This window comes from Protopterus annectens, chromosome 11.part0, assembly GCF_019279795.1.
Source record: "Protopterus annectens isolate FY-2018-M chromosome 11.part0, PAN1.0, whole genome shotgun sequence".
Classification (NCBI taxonomy): Eukaryota; Metazoa; Chordata; order Ceratodontiformes; family Protopteridae; genus Protopterus; species Protopterus annectens.
The window spans coordinates 647,130,389-647,151,808 of NC_056745.1; the positions used below are offsets into that span (position 1 = coordinate 647,130,389).

Sequence of the window (21,420 nt, forward strand, 5' to 3'; positions counted from 1 at the left end):
AAGGGCATCTACTCTTACAGTAAGATTTTACACAGCTGTACTCTTTATGGGGTAGGGAGTGATGCCAAGATACCGTAAAAAGATTCACATTGGCTGGGTAGGGAAGCAATGTTACCTATGTTCAACGGAGTGAGAAAAATATTTTGACTGACTATTTTTAAAGCATCCTACAACCCCCAATATGGTAGCTTTTTCTCTCACACCTCTTAAATAATATATACCAACTGTCATCAGTATTGCTCCACTGGTTTGCATTAAACATACAGTAAAACTTAACATGGCATTACATTTTCTAAAATAATCCCAACCAATGAACCATCCGTTAATTGTAGGTAAGCACTGAAAAATGTACAGTTATCACATTAACTAAATAAAAAAAATGCATTTAATGATGGTTTGGGATCAGTATGCTGAGAATTATTGTGGTACTGTGCTGTGTTTTCTTACTAGATGTTGAACGTTTTTTGTGATGAAAATCACATTGAGTAAATGTAAGAAAAAACTTACAGCCTGTTGAAGATGTGTTTGTCTAATTTTCTGAAGTAGAAGAAATAGCCCAGTTTTAGAAATTTGTCCCCTACTATTATTTCTGCAAATGTAGATCATCAGGAAGAAATCCTACATCCCCAATAGAACTCTCAGATCCGAACATCAAAACCTGATTGCTATCAATAAACCTAAAAGTCCAGCTGGCCAACTTCTCTTCTCCTTCACTATTGGCAAGACTTGGAACTCTCTCCCTTCCTCTTTAAGAACAATATCAAACTCTGAAAATTTCAAAACTCAGCTTTTCAAACATCTGTCCACTAAGTGGAAATGCTCCTGTCTTCACCCTACCTAAAACTATACAAGAATACACTGATATCCTACCTAGAATGTAAAAAGGTGAGGCAGTGCATATAGTCTACCCCTCCTAAAAATTATCCAAGAACACATTGATATCCCACATGGAATGTACCCTTGCTCTCAAAATGTCCTACAATTATTTATCTTTGAACCCCCTTGTGTAAATACTGTAAATAGATTTTCTTAAACCTCTTTTCTATGTGATTATATAATGCATTATCTCAAATTACTCTATAAGAACAGCTTTATAATTCTATAACCTTTTTAGAATAACCTTAGTGAAGTTGTATTTGGCTATTTTGTAATAATGAATGTTCCTATTGTACAAACTGGTCACCTCAATGTATCACTTATATTTTTTCATATTTTGTAATTTGTATTTGTATTTTTGGAGCTTTTCTACCCGGGCCTCCACTGAAAATGGTTCCCCAGGGCCCAGTGGACCTCCCCGGTAATCAAACTGGAAATAAATAAATAATAATAATAATAAATAATTTGACTGGGTGTCTGCATGTTTAAATTTATCTGTACATTCAAAATTTTAACAGATGTCTGCATGGTAAGAATAAAATAAAATCACACCCACTTAAATTCAAATAGTGCCTTTTTGTATACTTCCATTTCACAGCCGTAAGCTTCTCATGGTCAAGAACTTTTTGAGGTCTGGCTTTATTTACTAAGTGACTTACCAACTAATAACAGGCAATATTGGAATGTGCAAGAAGGTATTAACAAAATGACACCAAAATTGTTAATCTAGGATGTCTCACAGTAGAGAAATTAATCTCTGTTCATTTATTTTTTAGAAAGTGCTCTGAAATGCAAGATGTGAGTAGGCACCTAAGTGCTGTGACATTCCACACCATTTAGGTGTTAACGAGTTAGAGCACCCATGTTTATGGTGCGTCTTAATGTGAACAATTAGCCCAATTTCTCTACAGTCTACCTTCTAACTCAAAATGGTTCAAATAGATGTCCAAAAAGGCTGAGCCACAAGGTATGCCCTTCCTTACCCTTGGCCCAGAGCCGTTAAACAGCAAAAGCGGATTCAGAACCAGAACCAAAAGCACTTGCATAAATCAATACTGTTAAAACCTACCGTGAGGAAGCTATGCTCTCCTTCTTCTTTCTGCTGCTCCCGTTAGGGGTTGCCACAGCGGATCAACTGTTTCCATTTCTTCCTGTCCTCTGCATCTTGCTCTGTCACACCAACCACCTGCATGTCCTCTCTCACCACATCCATAAACCTTATCTTAGGCCTTCCTCTTTTCCTGTTACCTGGCAACTTCATCCTTAGCATCTTTTCCCAATATACTATGCATCCCTCCTCAGCACATGTCCAAACCAATCTTGCGCCTCTGGCTTTGTCTCCCAACCTGGGCTGACCCTCTAATGTACTTATTCCTAATCCTGTCCATCCTCGTCACACCCATTGCAAATCTTAACATTTTCAACTCTGCCAGGTCAAGCTCTGATTCTTGCCTTTTTGTCAGTGCCACTGTCTCTAACCCATATAACATAGCTGGTCTCACTACCCTCTTGTAGACCTTCCCTTTCACTCTTACAGGTACTCGTCTGTCACAAATCACTCCTGACACTCTTCTCCACCCACTCCATCCTGCCTGTACTCTCTTCTTCACCTCTCTTCCACACTCACCATTACTCTGAACTGTTGATCCCAAGTATTTAAACTCATCCACCTTTGCCAACTCTACTCACTGCATCTTCACCATTCTTCTATCCTCCCTCTCATTCACACACACATATTCTGTCTTAGTCCTGTTGACCTTCATTCCTCTTCTCTCTAGAGCATATTTCCACCTCTTAAAGCTATGCAATGAAAGAATTTTTTTTATTTCTTTTTTAAGCTGAGAAGCTGATGTACTAAACTGTTCAAAATTTCGTTTGGTAATGTAAAATTGCTAGGTACTGACTTAAACACAATATTTTAATTATCTAGGTGAAAAGGTTCAACAGCAAATGTGTATTATATGTTAAAATCATCGTGGTACACTATTTTAGTGATATGAGAAGCATGTCTCTCGACCTTTTATGACAAGAAATCTGAAGAAGGCCAAGAATACTGTTGGGACAAAGGCACAGAATTGGGGACTGATTTTAATTATTGCTCATATTAGAAAGCTGCTAGAATAACAATGTTTTGAGTTGGTCTGCATTTTTTAAAGGATGTGAAGACTGAAAAAGCAAATGTCTTAATATTTAGTGACTCCATTCTTCAATGTTTTGCCAGAAAAACACAAATTTTATGAGGAATAGACCAAAAGTATAAGGCAAAAATAAGGGCATTTTGTGAAAATGTGGACGGTTGAGAGGAATTAAGGCAAGCTAAACAACTATCTATTACTATCCGTGGCTTTAAACATTATGTTAACCACGAAACAAAAAAGAGTTTTATGTCACTGACTTTATACAAGTAGTTGGTGAATACTAATGGTTGCATTCAGTGTTAACTCTGGACGTCATAGTGTGCTAACCAAGTGGATAAACAAAAGCTGAGATAGTTCATACATTAGCCCACAAGTTTGATTGTTAAGCTTATGCCCTGTGGGAAGTTTAATTGACGTTATACATTTTCATTTATTTGTCAGAAAAGATGTACTACACAGCAGCTGATACTGCCAGCATACCTCTCATCGTTTTTGCTTGGGATTTCTGGGGGAGGGCTGCAAAGGCCTAAAATCAGGAACAATTTTTAAAATTTCTCATTCATTTAAAAAAAAGCTAGTAGAACAACAGATGTTCTTTGTGTTTCACAGTTGCAGTCATCACACTTGGATTATCTGCCTGCAGGTAGCCCTCAGTCGGCCCGAATACCAGAGTCTTGGGATTTCTGCGTCAGGGGTATGAAACATGCAGCCGACATTGTTACATCAGCTTTTCTTTTAACCCAAGTGTGATGGCTGCAACAGTGAATACACTCTAACATCTACATTTATGGTAAGTGTACACAACTGTACTTTATAGTGACAGGATACTCTAAGCTGTAGGAGTTTGTCCTTTTGATTAAGCTCAAGTGTTGAGTAGAATGAGGAAGAGCAGTTATTTTAGTCAGAGCTAGAGTTGACCCGTTTCTGCATGCTGACTTAGTTTAACATGATACATTTAAGGTATTGGAAACCGTTCGTTTTTGGGTTGGCAGAGAGCAAATTTCAGAGAATACTTCCTTCCACACAGAACTGTAGAGTCTGCCACAGCACTGGTTTTATGTGATAAGTGGAAGTTTTGTAGCCTATATTCTCTTGGTTAGCAACATTAGTAGGTGAAACAGATTGTGTGTATTAAGTTTATACTTGCCACACTGAAGCACTGAGAAGCATGAGCATTCATGCCGTAAACTTGTGGAACCTGAAATGCACTTTGAGGAATCGGCTATGGGTATAATTGCTTTCATGGGACAGTTGGTGCTTGGATGTACATTAAAGGAGAACTAAAATGCTTAGAATACCATTCTGGTGATGAATATGAAGAAGTAAAAGGCTGCAAGCAGTTGAAGTAAGGACAATACTCACATAATGTCACTGTTTTTGCAGTTAGGACGTATTCTCCCTTACTGCAGTTACATTTCCTCTGTTCTGAGGATTGCACTTAAGGGCCCTTGGACTTCCACCTGATATTGCACTCATATACTTGCTCATTTCTTCCCTTAACTTCTTTGCACAGAGCTTCTTTCTGAATGGTAGTCTCTGTCTTTATGGAGAACCACTGCAGTGGTAGGAATTCTGTCAAATTCTTATTCCTCTTCTATTGTGGCCACAGACTAGCAAACATAGGGGCTGTTTTTGTATTTAATTCATCTTTTGTGATGTAACAAATGAATAATTATTTACATAATTATATTCTGAATCGTAGGAAACAGACAGTGGAAACTAACTGGTTCTGTATCATTCTGTAATAAGAGAGGCCCGTTTTACACCCAGATTTTGTAATAGCTAATCAAATTCGTGAAATCAAATGTTGTGCGACTAAACTATGGATATGCATTTTGTTTATTGTTGGCACAAAAAAGTGAAGTAAATCTGAGGTCTTCTGAAAAGGTGAAGCAGTCACAGGCTGATATTTTTCATGTATATAGAAAATGTGCTGTTTCAGAGGGTGTTCTTGATGAATGGAATGTATGTGAATGTTAAGTATTACCTTATTTGAAAAGTTGAATAAGATGGTGATGTATAAATGAAATTACTATTTGGGATTTAACAGGCTTTTGACTGAAAGAGTGAAGATACATTTTTGCAGGCAAGTACTCTGGGCAGATTCCAGACATAGTGACTCATAGTTCTTGTATTACAAATATTGCCTTTTTTGTGTGATGTTTATTGTTTTTAATTGTGATTTATGTACTTTTTCTGTAAAATAAATTTTCTTTTCATATCTCTTCACAGCTTTGCGATGTGGTCTTCAGTTTCTTGGTAATGCTGCTTCTGGAAACAGAGAATCTCAGGACTGTATCTGGAAGCATGCTTTTCCCAGTCTCTTCTTGTAAGTATATACTTAAAGCATTTGAAATTTCTTTTTAAACTGTCATTTTAACTTTGGGTAATAGCTGTCTTTCTAGTTTCCTAGAACAGTACAAGAAGAAAATAATTTCAATACTTGTATTACTTTTACTTGCTTTATTTATTATACATTTGTTTACCAGGATAGTCCGACTGGATACATGTCCATTTTCAGCGGAGGCCCGGGGAGAAAAGCTCCAGTATAACAAAATTACATAGATTACACAAGAAGTTAGATAACATTACATGGTTTACACAAGAACTTAGATAACATTAGAAAATATAAGACAAGGTGTTTTGTACAATGGTTTAGTATTGTTCCCAAATAGGGAGACTCAGTTTTCATGGTCAGACACAATTAAAAGTACGAGAGATCAGACTGGAAACAGAGCTTGGTTAAGTAATTACATATTACGATATGTACAGATTATGCTTTCAGTTTATAACTTAATCAGGGTTGGTACATGGGCAACGCCAGTTCTCTTTGAAATACTGTTTGAGGTTTTTTTTGAAGAGACTTATGGAAGATTGTAGGGTTATATAGCTTGGCAATGAATTCCAGGTTTTGCCAACAAAGTCAGCAAATAGGGATTCACCAGCAGAGTTATTAACTTTGTGGGTTTGGACCAGTAGTTTGTTGGCTGATCGTAGGTATCTCAAGTTGCTATATGGCTTAATAATATTTATAATCAAGGGGGTATTCTCAGGGTGGTATAGTATTTTGTGTGCTATTAAGAGTTGATTGAATTGAATTAAGCTGGGCAGTTCTAGTCACTTTAGTTTCAGGTTTTGGCAGTGGTGGGTTCTATAGGTGGAGCCAGTGGCGAATCTGGCAATATGGTTGTAGCTATGGGATAGTTTACTTAGCTCAGATTTGTTGAGGTTTGAGTGTACAGGCGAGGCATATATAGGAGTAGGTGTGACTGGGCGATAGCAGTTCTAGCCAGTGGAATTAAAAATATCTTGTTTCTATACAGTGATCCAAGCTGCTTATTGATGGTCTGTATGGTTTTGTTGACCTGTAGGTCAAATTTAAGATTGTTATCTATGATAACCCCTAGAAACTTGGTGTGGGTATCTGGGGAGATAGTGGTACCATTATTTGATGTGACAGAGAATGAAAGTGTGGTGGATCTACTAGTGGGAGTGAAGAGTAGAAGTTTAGTTTTATTGGGGTTCAGCAGTAGGCGTTGGTTGGCGAGACACTTTTCAATAGTATTAAATGCATTTTGGGTTAAAATTTGCAATTCGGATGGGGAGGTGGCTGAGCAGTTCAGAGTGGAATCATCTGCATATTGAATGCAGGTAGCTTTGGGGATAGCAGTGTGAAGGTTGTTGATGAAAATAGAGAAAAATAGTGGACCAAGTATGGAGCCTTGAAGGGCACCAAGTGTGAGAGGTAGTTGGCTGGACAGTTTGCCTGCCATAATACCGCCTGTTGTCTGCCAGTCAGGTAGGACTGGAACCACTGGACTGCGTGCTTATTGAGGGCAATTGACTTTAGAGAAAGAATGAGAAGTTCATGGTTGATCATGTCAAAGGCTTTTGATAGGTGAAGAAAGAGAGTGGAGGATAGCCTATTGTCATTCCTGTTTTGGTTTATAGCGTTAGTAAAGGAGGGCTGAGGTGATGCACTTGCCTTGCTTCATTTAAAAAGTTTTAAATTGCTAATTTTGTAGAGTTTTAATTGCATTTACTGTTTAGGACTACACTCTCAAGTGTGTTGGCCTTTTCTGTGTTTATTTACAATATTATTGCATTGTTTAGCCTGTTTCAACAACAACAAAAAAAAATACTATCTTATTTTCTCGTTTCCCACCTTTTCTAGCCAGTCCATATCCCAGGCTTTGCTTGTCTCAGGATTTTATTTTCTGTGCTCAGAGCTATCCAGACCTTGCTGTGGTAGAGGGAGGTCCTACTGCTTACCAGTGGGACTGGTGAGCATTGTACTGCCTAACTAACGCTAGAGGAGTGGTTTCCAGCTCTGAAATTGTAATTTTATTAGCCTTTTTGGGCTGGTCTCTATCCTTTTCAACGGTCTGGCTTAAAAATGCGTGTGTTTGCACATTTTTCACATCGTGCAGCACTGCGAGGCTACAGTTAAACTATTCCAGGTGCCAGAAAGTCTGCTCTTCAAATTTTCCCTTAGAGCTAGCTGGTTTCTCAGTAGTAGCACTAAAATCTGAACCCCTGTGACTAGCACTTGCTCTAGAACCTGCTGGAAAGCACTAGGAAGCCTGAAACTGATTCAAGCACTCAGCTCTCCTTGTCAATAAGGATAAATTAATTATAGGCACTAAACAGCCTATAATTGCAAAGTACCTTGCAAAGGTAAGAGAAAACAGCTCCTAAACTGTACAAAAAAGCACCTAAACAGGCATGTCCAAGGGTCAGCTTCCAGTGATATCTCCTGTCCACCTGGTGAATCTGAGCATACTGGGGCAGTGTGGCAACTGCCTCATGTACACAGACAATCCTCTCCTTCTACCACCCAGCACTACAACCTGCAAGAGATGCACTTACATAGCCAAACTGGAAGCTAAGCTCTCTCTGGCCAAGATTGTGCTAGACAGTCAAGAGGAGAAGGTTAACACCTGCATTACACCTCAAGCAACTCATAGCCCTTCAAAACCCACACCATCAACACCCACACATTGCAACACTGAACCCACATATGCGGAGGCCCTTAACATTAACCTGCCCAAGCAACAAGGACCTCCGAAGCCGAAACGCAAACAAACACCAGTCACAACCAAAGTGACACACAGCTCACAACACCAGTGTGCCACCCAACAACAGCCCCTAAGGCAAGACAATGTACCCAACACTTTAGTCATAGGTGACTCTATAGTCAGGCACACTGATATCCCACTCACCAGGCTGAACAAGGAGAAAATTAGTCAGCTGCCTGTCAGGTGCCAGGATCCGCCACATAACGCATGCACTCAAGTCATTCCACAACAAGTACAAAAAGACTCTGTCATTGTCCATGCTGGAGTGAATGACTTGAGATGTATCTCCCTGGATTACATGAAAAAAGACATGTAAGAGCTCTTGGATCATGTGACCCCAGGCAGGTAGGACCCTAGCCCTGAGTAGCATCCTGCCTTCATCCAGAATGATACCACAGTATAAGGACAAAATGATTGACTTCAACAATTGGCTAAGCTTCTGGTGTCATTCAAAGGGGATCCAGTATTTGTCTGCCTGGGAAGACATGATCGACAAACCACGATGCTTTGCCAGAGATGGTCTGCACTTGTCACACCTGGGATTCAGGTTACTGGCTAAAGCTCTTGCCACCCCTATAGTGCCTTTTTTAGGCAAGGTTCAAAGGATAAAACCACCACCGTAACAGATACAAGCATACAAAATCTGAAGGTAATGCTACTCAATGCTAGAAGTCTAAACCTCAAAATGCACTCTCTCGAGGCACTCCTAAAAATGGAGAACATCGATATCTGTGCAGTAACTGAGACCTGGTTCAAGGCTCCAGAGAGCACCCCTGCAATACCAGGCTACAATTCTTACCACACTTTTTGGCCACAAAACCAAGACCAAAACACTAAAGGTGGAGGAGTGTCCATATTAACCAAGGATATTCACACCTCCAGGCTAGTTGCCCAACACAATGCATCTGAAATTCTCCAGGTGCAACTAACGCTAAGTAAGACATCAATCCAAATTGTAGCTTGCTACAGATCCCCCACCATGCCCCAAGATTCTCACTACATCTTTCTAAACATACTGGAAAATATTAAGATACAACCAAGCACCCTAATACTGGGTAATTTCAACTACCCTCCCATTAATTGGGAAAACTACTCGGGTAACGACTCCTTTTCCCAACGGTTCTTGGAATTCATAAATTCCAACGCCCTGGATCAACTAATCTATTGTCCCACCAGGGGAGCCAATATCCTAGACCTGGTCATTACCAACATGGGAGATGGATGCTCCACACCAGTGGTCACCCCCTCATTGGTCAGGTCTGACCATAAGCAAATCACCTTTGGCATCTACATCCCACCCCCACCCCCCAGTAAGGAATCCTCCTTAAAAAACTTCTCCAAAGTCAACTTCATGCTATTGAAGTCAGAAGTGACAAACTTCACAACACCCATGCAGACGAGATCTGGAAGTTCGACTGCAGAATCCTACAGTAAGGCACTGTATGAGCACATCCACTCGTGCATGAATCGTGCCATCCCAAATAGAACCAAGATGCTGTTCTCCAAAAAAAAGGAAGCCAATCTGGTGGTCCCCTGCTATAAACAAACTATACAACAGAACTAAGAAACTGTTGCAGAAAAGAGGAAAATCCCAGGATGCAAAATACTCCCTCACCAGCCTCAGTAAGAAGCTGAGATCCCTCATAAAATCCTCAAAAGCTAGTTATGAAAATAAAATTGCCAAAGATTCCAAAGACAACCACAAGGCATTCTATAGTTATGTCAAGAATCTAAATGGCAATACTCAGATCTGCACTGAGCTACAACAGAATGGCATTAAATATACTGATCCCAAGGATATTGCCAATATCCTGACAGATCGATTTAGTGCCAACTTCACCCCCCTCTCACCCCCTAAAGGGCCCATCACAATACCAAAAGATTGCCAAATTCCGATAATCACGGCCGCACAGGTAGAAACCGCACTCTCCAAAGCTAAGAATACAGCATCCATGGGACCAGATGACATCCCAGGCTGTGTACTACATGAACTACAGAATGAACTGGCACCTCACCTAAGTGTCATGTTTAATCATAGCCTCACCTTAGGCTTCGTGCCCACTGAGTGGCGTACAGCTACAGTTATCCCGCTCCACAAGGGAGGATCCACCTTGGATCCCGGGAACTACCGTCCCATCAGTCTGACAAGCCTGATCTGCAAGGGCATGAAACGCATTATCATGGAACTTATAAACAAAGACATTGGCAACCTTCAAACACTAGACCCCACCCAAAGACATTGGCAACCTTCAAACACTAGACCCCACCCAGTTTGGGTTTGTGAAGGGCCGATCTTGTCTCCTGAATCTGATTGACTTCTTTGAATCAGTCTCCAGAGCTGTGGACGAGGGTAAGGTTGTCCACACAGCCGATCTGGGCCTTGCCAAGGCCTTCGACACTATCCCTCACTCTGGAATCATAGATAAACTTACGAAGCTGGGCATAAATCCCTACGTCCCTCGATGGGTTGCCAACTGGCTTACTGACAGAACCCAGACTGTAAAATAGCAGACTCCAAATTCAGCTCCAGACAAGTGGAGTACCTCAGGGTTCAGTCCTGGGACCACTCTTGTTTGGCGTCTACTTCTCTGAAGTACAGGCCAACACTAAGGGACTCTGGCTAACAAAGTTTGCAGATGACTGCAAACTGGGAGCCATTATTGAATCCCCAAATGATGTGGATATTCTACAGAAAGGCCTTACAGAAACAGATGCCTGGTGCCAGAGCCATGGGCTCAAGCTTAATGCCAAGAAATGTATAGTTATCCCTTTTGGAAAAAAACATGTACCCATGAATTACCACATAGGTGACAGGAAGCTAAACATCGAAAATGTGATGAGAGACTTAGGGACACAGATGGACAGTGGTCTCACTTTCGATAACCACATCGCCACAACAGTCAGGAAATCCTTCTATGTGGCACACCTCATCACTAAGGGCTTTTCATCCAGAAAAAAGGAGGTCATTGTCCCACTCTACTCATTCCTCATTAGACCCATTATAGAGTATAATGCCCAGTTTGGTATCTACCTCACAAGACCTCTGCAAACAGCTGGAAAGGCCACAGAAATACCTCACTAAAAGAATCACAGGCCTAAAGCAGATGCCATATGCTGACCGTCTAAAAGAACTCCAGCTATACTCTGTGGCATATCGTCTACTCATAGGCGATCTCTGCTTAACATACAAGGCCATGTCAAACCCTGAGCTGTTTGACATGCTCCACTTAAAGAAATCCCAATCCCTCAGAGCCACACGCTCCAGGCCTCTAAACCTTGTCATCACAATGAACAAAACATTCTGGAGGGATAGGTTCCTGACCCAGAGACTCCCCATACTCTGGAATAGACTGCCCATACATGTCAAGCAGAGCGCCTCACTGGCCCTCTTCAAAAGGAACCTTGATAATTGGATGGGAGATAGGAAATTCACCCTGGGGATCATGTCAGTCACCCTGCTAGACAGGGGCCCAGAGAAGTAAATATTGTGGGAAGAAATATCCAGGGAATTCTTATGGCTAGGCTTACATAGGCCCTATGGCCGACAGCCTAGTACCAACCTATGAACCTATGGTGCTGTGGTGTAGCCTGAAACCATGTTGGGAGTTGGATAGTGAGTTATTCTGTGTAAGGTATTGCATTAGTTGCTTGTGTACACATTTCTCCATTATTTTGGCTAGTGGGGAAAGAATGGCAATGGGTCTATAGTTGGATAGTTCTGTAGAACATCCTCTTTATGGAGTTGGATGACATGGGATATTTTCCAGAGGGAGGGGATAGAGCTTTTGGATAAGGTTCTGTTGATCAGGATAGATATGGGATATGCAATGGCATCTGCAGCTATTTGTAGGTAGTCTGCAGGGAGGAGAACCGCGGCGAGGGTGGTAAGTTTCAGGTTTTTTTTTTTATAAGTGTTTTGATAAAACTAGTGGGATATGGGTAGGAAGGTAAATTGGGGGTGATTAGTGGGTAGATTAGGTGTGGGGTTTACGTTTGTGGGGGTTAGTTGATTTGCCAGGGATTGGATTGTTTCAGTGAAAAATTTATTATAAGCGCCAGCTGTGGTCTCTGGGGAACTATGGTTGTGGTTAGCCGGGGTTGGGGTGATAGAATGACCTGGATGAAGATGATGATTTAAGCCTTCCCAGAACTTCTGAGGGTTGTTTTGGTGTTTTTGTAGGAGATTCTGGTAGAGGCTTTTTTTATCTAGTAGAATAGATTTTTTGTTTCATTTCTGAGTTGACGATATTTTAAATGGTCAAGTGGGGCTTTGGTCGATCTCCAGCTGGCCCAGGCTCTGTTTCTAGTTTTGATTTTTGGTTTGATATCTTTTGTGAGCCATGGTACTGCGTTTGATCTAGATTTTATTGTATGTGCTGGGGCATGGGAGTTGAGGATACTTAGGAATTTAGTGTTAAAGTGAGCTATAGCCTCTTCTAATGGTAGAGTTTTTAGATTTGACCAGTCAACTGCTTTTAGTTCGTTTAGGAAAATAGCAGCATTAAAGTTTTTCCTGTTTCTAAGTGTTTTATATTTGGTCTGGTGGGGGTTTCCTGTCTTATGTTTTATGATATAGGTTAGTAGATGGTCACTAAAGGTCATCAGGGAGAGTGCCAGCTGTGTACATTTGGTGTTGGTTATTGAATAGGATCCAGTCTAGGATACTTTCCCTGTTGGTAGGTATGTTTATTCTAGTGGGAGAGGTTATGGTCTGTTTAAACCCAGATAAGTTTATAGGGTTGAAGGGAGGTTTGTAGAAGTAAGGGTGCCAGTCGGTATTGGTCAACAAGAACTATGGTTTCTTGGGGAAAGGTATTGTATAACCAGTAAAGGATATCCTCTAGGGTATTTATGTTCTTGCCTGGCGGAATGTATACACAGATGATGTTCAAGCATTTGTTATGGTTAATCTGTAGTTTGGTTATGAGGAGTTCTGCATTATTGAACTGGGCTGTTAGAATGGTTTCTCTATTAAAAGTTAAAGTATTTTTATAAAGGACTGCTATCCCACCTCCTTTCCTTGTGGTGTGGTCCAATCAGTGAATATTATAGCCTGGAAGGTAGTATCTCATTATCAGTAGTAGTTGGTTTTAGACAGGCTTCCGTTAGACACAGTGTCTGGGGAGTGGGTTGCTAGGAGGGCATGTAGGTTAGGAATTGTATTGTTAATGCTTCTAATATTTAGGTGAAATGTTTGGAGGGAACTAGTGGGAGTAGATAGGGGAAGCTTGACTGTGGTGGTTGTGGTAGGGGAGTGTAGGTGGGGCAGGGTTGGGATGAATGTCCCCATGTGTTATAAGGATGTTCTTCATGTTTCACTGTTGCAGTCATCACACTTGGGTTATCTGCCTGCAGGTAGCCCTCAGTCGGCCCGAATACCAGAATCTTGGGATTTCTGAGTTAGATGCTGTTACTTCTTCCATGATGTCAGGTCATCAGAGGTATAAAACATGCAGCTGACACCATTACGTCAGCTTTTCTTGCCGAGCAGAGCCTGAATCAGAAGCAGTTTGCAAGTGCTGGTCAGTCGCCTTCTGAAATTTTCGTTACTTGAGTTTCAGACCTGAAATCTTCTAAAAGATAAGTACCCTATTGGGGATCCTTTTTTCTTGCTCCTGCCAATGTCAGAAAAATTAATAATCGTCTTGCCTGTGGAAAGCAAATACCTCACAGAGATTTTCATTCTTACTGTGTCACCTATTTAGGCCCAGACCACGACGTTCCTTGCTGTCGGTTTGTGCCCTGTTCAACGCCCAAACTATTTGTTGTCGGGCTATTTTGTTGCTAAATTATTTCACTGTCGTTCTCCGTTTTCCAAAATGGTTTCGATAAGCCATCCGACTACTGATCTTCTGAAAAAACGTAAGGATAACGACAGAGACAGACCACATAGGTCCAAAACTGCTGACGATGCTTCCGTTAAGCTAGTTGCCAGTTTGCCGGTACTCAGCGAGGTGCTTTCAAAGCCCCTGATACCCGCTTCTGCAGATTCACAGGCCTCTACTGAGACCCATTTGGAGTCCAGTATGCCACAAGATGCTTCTTCGACTATGGAACCTGTGGATGTTTCTACCTTGGATGGGTCCAGAGCCTCTGTGCAGGCACCAGCTTCTGAGGGTGTATTCAGGCCTTTCGATGTTCATATTAAACCAACTACTTAATTTCAAACTAAAAACACTGAATTTCTCAAGCCCAGAGTTCGCACTAAGCCTAGGAAACCAACGACCAAAGCGCATCCTCAGGCCCCCATGCCACAGAAACAAATGCTTAGAATGGCTGAAGACCTTATTACTTTAATTAGGGGTAGCCAGTCTTCCCCCTCTAAAAGACCAAGAATTGATTTTCCTTCTGATTCTTCAGATCATGAGTCCGATGACTCCTGACCCTTCTGATTACCAGGACATACCTTTATCTACCTATGAGGATTCTGATGCAGAGGATTCCATTCTCTCTGCTTCCCCACCAGAGGATTTTTCTTTCGGTGAAACCCTGCACACACACTCTGAGAGCATTTCTGCTGGGAGTGCCAGGACTACCCACAGTCCAAAAAGAGACTCGGGGAATTTTTAAACTTGCCTCAGCACAGGCCTTTAGCTATCCCTCCTATTCTGATGTAGATGATGTCTTCATGGAATCCAATCTTACCCCTGATACTTTGCCACTAGATACTAGGAAACCTGACAGGTACTACAGAGTACCTGACTCTCACAAATTCCTATTTAAGAATTCTACTGCTGATCCAGAGACCGTTTCCCAGGGACCTAAAGGCATTAAGGCTACTACAGCCAAAAACTGTACCCCTTCGGACAGGTAGTCTAGGGCTTTAGACGGATGGGGTAAGAAAGTATACACTTCTGCTACTCTTGCCATCTGGGCTTTAAATTGCCAGTTTCACATGTTAAAGTATCAGCAACATATTATGGAACTAATTAAACAAAAAATTATGTTGATTCCTGGTTGTTCAGAACATAAAGATCTACAAGAGTTAATGCATTCTGCTAACCAAGTTGGAAAACATACTTTGCTATGTGGTTTTGCTGCTTTTGAAGCATCTTGCAGGGCTGCTGTCACTGGGTCTGTTCTTAGAAGGCATGCTTGGCTTAAGGAACAAATCTTGCCAGACCATGTCAAAGCAAAATTACTAGATGCTCCATTAAACCAAGAACGTTTGGCACTAATTCAGAAGAAATCCTTAAAAAGATGGAGGAAAAAGCTAAATCTATGCAAGCTGTTAAAAATTTCTTAGAGGTACAGCCACCTAGATTCAGTAGGCATTGGCCTTCAAAAAACTGGTCTTTTCCAGTCCCTCCCAGATCTTCTCAGTCCAAACCCAGGGGCAGCAGACCACCAAGACTACAGTCTCGTATGCACAGATCTAAACAATGGAGTGCTCCCACCTCAAAAATAGGGAGTAGTAAGCCACCATCCTATGGAAAAAGTTCACAATGACTTGTCCTTCATCCTTCCAAGTCTTGCCCAAGTACTTGCACTCTTATGAGGAAAACTCGCCTTGCATGCAAAAAACTGGGAGTACATAACCCAGGACAGATGGGTCTTGAACATTTTATCCCAGAGATACAGATTCTACATCCACTCACTGCCAACCCCAAGCAGATGGCCAGACCTCACACCAAACCAGTGGGCAGCGGCCCCAAAGCAAGTACTTTCTCTTCTCAGTATCAAGGCTATTCAACCTGTCCCAGCAGAGCAAAGGGGACAAGGTTTCTACTCCAGACTGTTTCTGGTACCCAGAAAAGAAAACTCTTGCACCCTATCCTGGATCTGTCTATTCTCAACACCTTCCTGGTGGTTCCAAGATTCAAAATGCTTACTCTCCAACAGCTGCTTCCTATGCTAGCCAAAGACTCCTGGCTAGTCACCCTAGACTTAAAAGAAGCTTATCTGCACATCCCCATAAGGGAATCTTGCAGGAAATATCCACGTTTCAGAGCAGGCTCCTGTGCAGTATCGGTTCTCTGCACTTCTCTTTGGCTTATCTACTGCACCCAGGTTATTCACAAAATGCCTAGCTCCAGCCATTGCATACTGCAGGCATAGAAAAATTCAAATTTACCCATACTTGGATGATTGCCTGATTCAGGCGGACAGTCAAGAATTGCTACTTCAGCACCTGACATTTGTAAAGAGACTTCTAACTTCACTGGGGTATACCATCCATGAAATGAAACCACATCTGGTACCCAGTCAAAAGATTGTATTCCTGGGAGCAAGCTTGAACACAACTTCCCAGATGGCATTCCTCACTCCAGAAATGCAGGTTTATCTGACAAACTACTTCAATCTACTGGCCACCCAAACCCAGCTATCTGCAAGGAAAACACTGCAAGACCTAGGGTTCATGGCCTCTTGCATTCTACTAATTCCATATGCAAGACTGCATGTGAGGAAACTTCAATGGTACTTAAAAAGTCTCTGGTGTCAACATTCTCAGGACCTAGAAACAATGATTCCTATCATTCCTTGCCTTTGGTGGGCAGAGGCCTGCTACCACAACAAGGGACTCCCTTTCACTCAACCCCCTGCCAACCAAGCCCTGACAACAGACACATCAGACTATGCATGGGGGGCTCACATGGCAGGCAAATGCATTCAAGGCAAATGGAGGCCAAAAGAAATGCACCTGCATATCAATCAAAAAGAAATGTTAGCTGTACAGAATGCACTGATAGCCTTCAAATACCTTATCCTTCCGGGGCAACTGTTGATAAAGACAGACACCACAGTTATTTGGTACATAAACAAGCAGGGGGGAACCCATTCCTACCCACTCTGCAGGTTAGCCATGGCTCTGTGGAACACAACCTTGAGCAATCAAGTGCACCTGCAAGCTCAATTCCTGCCAGGCAAACTAAATTCACTGGCAGACAACTTGAGCAGAAATCTAATGGACCCACACGAGTGGAAACTGGAAAACAAATCATTCAAGCTTCTGCTTCACAGGTGGGGGGGGGGGCACCAGATGTGGACCTCTCTGCTTCCACAAATAACTGCCAATTGAGCAAATTTTGCACCAGAACTCCCCACAGCCAAGCATGGAAAGTGGATGCCCTGTCCTTTACATGGGAAAACCTCTCAATCTATGCCTTTCCCCCTCTGCCCCTCCTCTCAAAGGTTCTACTAAAGATCAAACAGGACAAGCCAAGGACAATCCTGATTGCACCAGACTGGCCACGCCAGCACTGGTACCCACTTTTATGCAGTCTGACAGTAGTGCCACCATGGCACCTGCCTCAGACTCCTTCCCTGCTGTCCCAGCAGGAGGGCCAGATTTTGCATTCTCAGCTGCAAACCCTGAACCTAGCAGCCTGGCTCATCCCCTGACTACATCACCAGCAACCCTCAGTAAACCGGTGCTGGATGTCATCCTTAAGGCAAGGAAGCCTAGTACTAGGAAATCCTATTCAGAAAAGTGGAAAATATACTGTTCTTGGAGCCAGTTTCAGGAAATGTTCACAACCGTACCCAACTTACCTCAAATCCTAAATTACCTAACAGAACTGCTCCACAAAGGCCTATCCTTCTCTTCAATTAAGATTCATGCCTCTGCCATGTCATATCATTACAATACTGAGCCACCCCTCTTCTCTCACCCTCTGGTCAAACAGTTTCTGAGAGGAGCCAAAAATTTAAGACCCCCCCCCCCCTAGGAGAGCTCCCACTCCAGCCTGGGACCTTAACTTTGTACTGGAGAAGCTCATGCTTCCTCCCTTTGAACCTGCTGCTACAGCAGAGTTAAAATTCCTCTCTTGGAAAAGCAGCCTTACTTCTAGCCATCACTTCAGCAAGAAGAGTGTCTGAATTGCAGGCCCTTATGGCTGTGGAACCCTTCATTATCTTTCATGCGGACAGGGTTTCCCTCAGGACTAGCTCATTATTTATGCCCAAGGTGGTATCTAGTGTGTGGCTTTAAACCAATCCATTCATTTAACAACTTTTTCCCCTAATCCTCCGAATATGGGGGAAAAGGATCCTGCACTTCTTGGACGTGCACAGGCAGCTTAGATTCTACCTGGACAGGACTAAACCTTTCAGAAAATCTGACCAGCTGCTAGTCAGCTTTGCTATAGGGACAGAGGGCAAGGCCATTTCAAAGAAACCATTTTTAAATGGATAGCACACTGCATCCATTTCTGCTACAAACACCATAGAAAACCTACCCCAGAGGGGATCAGAACTCATTCCACAAGGGCTACATCAACCTCTACAGCATTTTTCAGGCTACCAGGGACATCCTGGAAGCTGCAACCTGGAGTTCTGTACACACTTTCAGCAAGCATTGCCACTTACATATCTTTTCTAAATCCAGAGCTGGATTTGCCACAGCAGTCTTACAAGGCCTGCTAGCCAGCCCTAATAGTTCTTGACTGCCTCCACCCTTCAGCTTTGGGAATCAACCCAAGTGTGATGACTGCAACAGTGAAACACGAAGACTATAGTACAGTTGTGTACACTTACCATAAATGTAGATGTTCGAGTGTATTCACTGTTGCAGTCCTGGTTACCCTCCCTCCAGCCCCCTGATGTCTCTACACTTTCTAACTATCCTTTTTTTGGCCATATCTTATAGCAGTGGTATTTACTTTTTACTGGGGATGTTCCACACCATGTAATTGCTTCCTATTTTGGGGTTCCTGACATCTGAGGCAAGAAAAACTGATGTAACGGCGTCAGCTGCATGTTGTATACCCCTTACAACCTGACGTCATGGAAAATGTGACAGCATCCGACGCAGAAATCTAAGACTCTGGTGTTTGGGATGACTGAAGACTACCTGCGGGCAGATAACCCAAGTGTGATGGCTGCAACAGTGAATACACTCGAACATCTACATTTATGGTAAGTGTACACAACTGTACTTTATAGTGACAGGATACTTTAAGCTGTAGGAGTTTGTCCTTTTGACTAAGCTCAAGTGTTGTGTAGAATGAGGAAGAGCAGTTATTTTAGTCAGAGCTAGAGTTGACCCGTTTCTGCATGCTGACTTAGTTTAACATGATACATTTGAGGTATTGGAAACCGTTTTTGGGTTGACAGAGAGCAAATTTCAGAGAATACTTCCCTCCACACAGAACTGTAGAGTCTGCCACAGCACTGGTTTTATGTGATAAGTGGAAGTTTTGTAGCCTATATTCTCTTGGTTAGCAACATTAGTAGGTGAAACAGATTGTGTGTATTAAGTTTATACTTGCCACACTGAAGCACTGAGAAGCATGAGCATTCATGCCGTAAACTTGTGGAACCTGAAATGCACTTTGAGAAGAATCAGCTATGGGTATAATTGCTTTCATGGGACAGTTGGTGCTTGGATGTACATTAAAGGAGAACTAAAACGCTTAGAATACCATTCTGGTGATGAATATGAAGAAGTAAAAGGCTGCAAGCAGAAGTCACTGGAGTTATGAGGAACATTCAGTAATGTGGTGGGTAGAGCTAAGTAAGTGGACGCAGAGGGGAGATGAGATACACGAACACAGAATCTACAAGATCACTAGAACAACTGTATCTGATAAGGAAACCTGATTTTATTTTCCATTTAAGATCAAATAACCATAACTGGGAAGGGGAACAGAGCAGTGCCGGAGGGACTTTGGTAACTAGCACATATTGTGACCATATAAAAAGTAAAAACAAGGGTCTAAACAGGAAGTGCAAAGTCTGTATACAATTTAATGAAGCGCTTTTCTTTGCCGCTAGTACGGCAACTTCTTCAGATTACATAAAAACAAACTGTTTACAAATTTAAATAAAAAATCACATGACAAATAGTCAGCTGATCGAATTCATCATTACAAATCATAAATATTGAATAGTTAAATCAATCATCCCAATCTATTTACTGCTACACTAGTTGCGGCGGTTAAATCAGCACATTTTCCCAGTCACCAACGTATAGACCCTCACATCCCATCCTAAAATTATAACAATTAAATACTTTGTTTTAAAAAAAGTGTTTTCCATACAAGAAATACAATAGAATAATCCATTTTACACATAGGGAGTTAAAAACCATTATTATGTGACATCACCTCAATAGACTTATATCATGAAAATAAAGTTTGCGATCGTAGTCGCTCAAACGTATGTAACAATCAACAACGTCTCTTCAACAACAAGTACTTCTAGTGCTTAGCGATGTTACATGACTCATTCAAGCCTGGAGTTGAAAAGGCATTCAGTCGAATTTGCCAAACTAGCTCACTTTCGTCCACTAACCAATACGTTGGACCTCCCCTAGTGTTTATCATCACTTGGTCTATTACTTTAAAACAAAAAGTGTGGTTCTCATTAGCCATACTATGTCTTGCTAAGGGATTTTCCAACTTCTGTCTCTCAATGGCATATGTGTGTTCGTAGACTCTATTTCGTACTCTACGTTCAGTTTTTCCAACATAAAATGCTGGACACAACTTACACTTCGCCAGGTAGACTACAAATTTAGAATTACAATGGAGTTTACTTCAGTCTATATTTCCTTTTGTTTAAACAAAAGGTTTCCCCTATCTCCATGTGTTTACACATTTTACAACACCCACACGTGGTCATTCCCACAATTTGTTAAATGACAAATTCATATTTCTTTCAACTAAACTTTTAAGATTAGCTCCTTTTCTGAATACTATGTTGGGAAACTGGGCATGGCCTATAGCCAAAGTCCTATAGAGTGTAATAAATTCCCAGTTTTTATACAGAATAAATTGGATTGTCTCACTATTGTTAAATGTAGTAATAAAACTCATTCTAAAGTCTATGTTAGATCTATTACTGTGTGGGTGTTCGAGAAAGGGGAATCATTACCAGTTGGTTCTCTATTGTTAACACCACTGCTCATAGTGTCTGGTAAGAAATTTTAATTAAGTAATGGTTCTGTCTGACCCGTATTTCTTTTATAGATAACTTCCATAATTAAAGCTTGAATCAAATCCTCAGGGTGACCACGTTGCTGGAACATGTTACTTAGATTGATACATTCAGCGCTAAAGTCCTTGTCTAAAGAGACCATCCTAGCTTCCCAGATAAGTTGACCCTTCACAATGGATCACTTTTGATGAAAAGGGTGGCAGCTAGAGAAATGGAGTGAGTTAGAAAATGTCTCCTTCCTAAATATTTTAGACACGTATCTGTTGTTGGTTGTATCCTTCAATAATTTACAATCCAAATAGTCTATCTTACTTATGCTGAAGTTCGATGTAAACCTCAAGAATTCTGTAGTAGAATTCAAGTAGTTGACAAATACCTGTGCTTGTAATTGGTTCCCTTTTGTTTTTACTTTTTATTGAGTTTCTTATCCCTAGTTTGTTTTGCACATT

At 41.5% G+C, this 21,420-nt stretch overlaps 1 protein-coding gene across 1 annotated transcript in view; it reads left to right on the top strand.

Annotated features, from left to right (window-relative positions):
• The window catches only part of ATXN10 (ataxin 10), a 1,253,568-nt gene that overhangs the window by 126,906 nt on the left and 1,105,242 nt on the right, over positions 1-21,420 (top strand). The window contains exon 2 of the mRNA XM_044087236.1: positions 5,247-5,343. Within this exon, the coding sequence (XP_043943171.1) occupies positions 5,247-5,343 (97 nt within the window). The remainder of the gene's footprint in view (positions 1-5,246; positions 5,344-21,420) is intronic.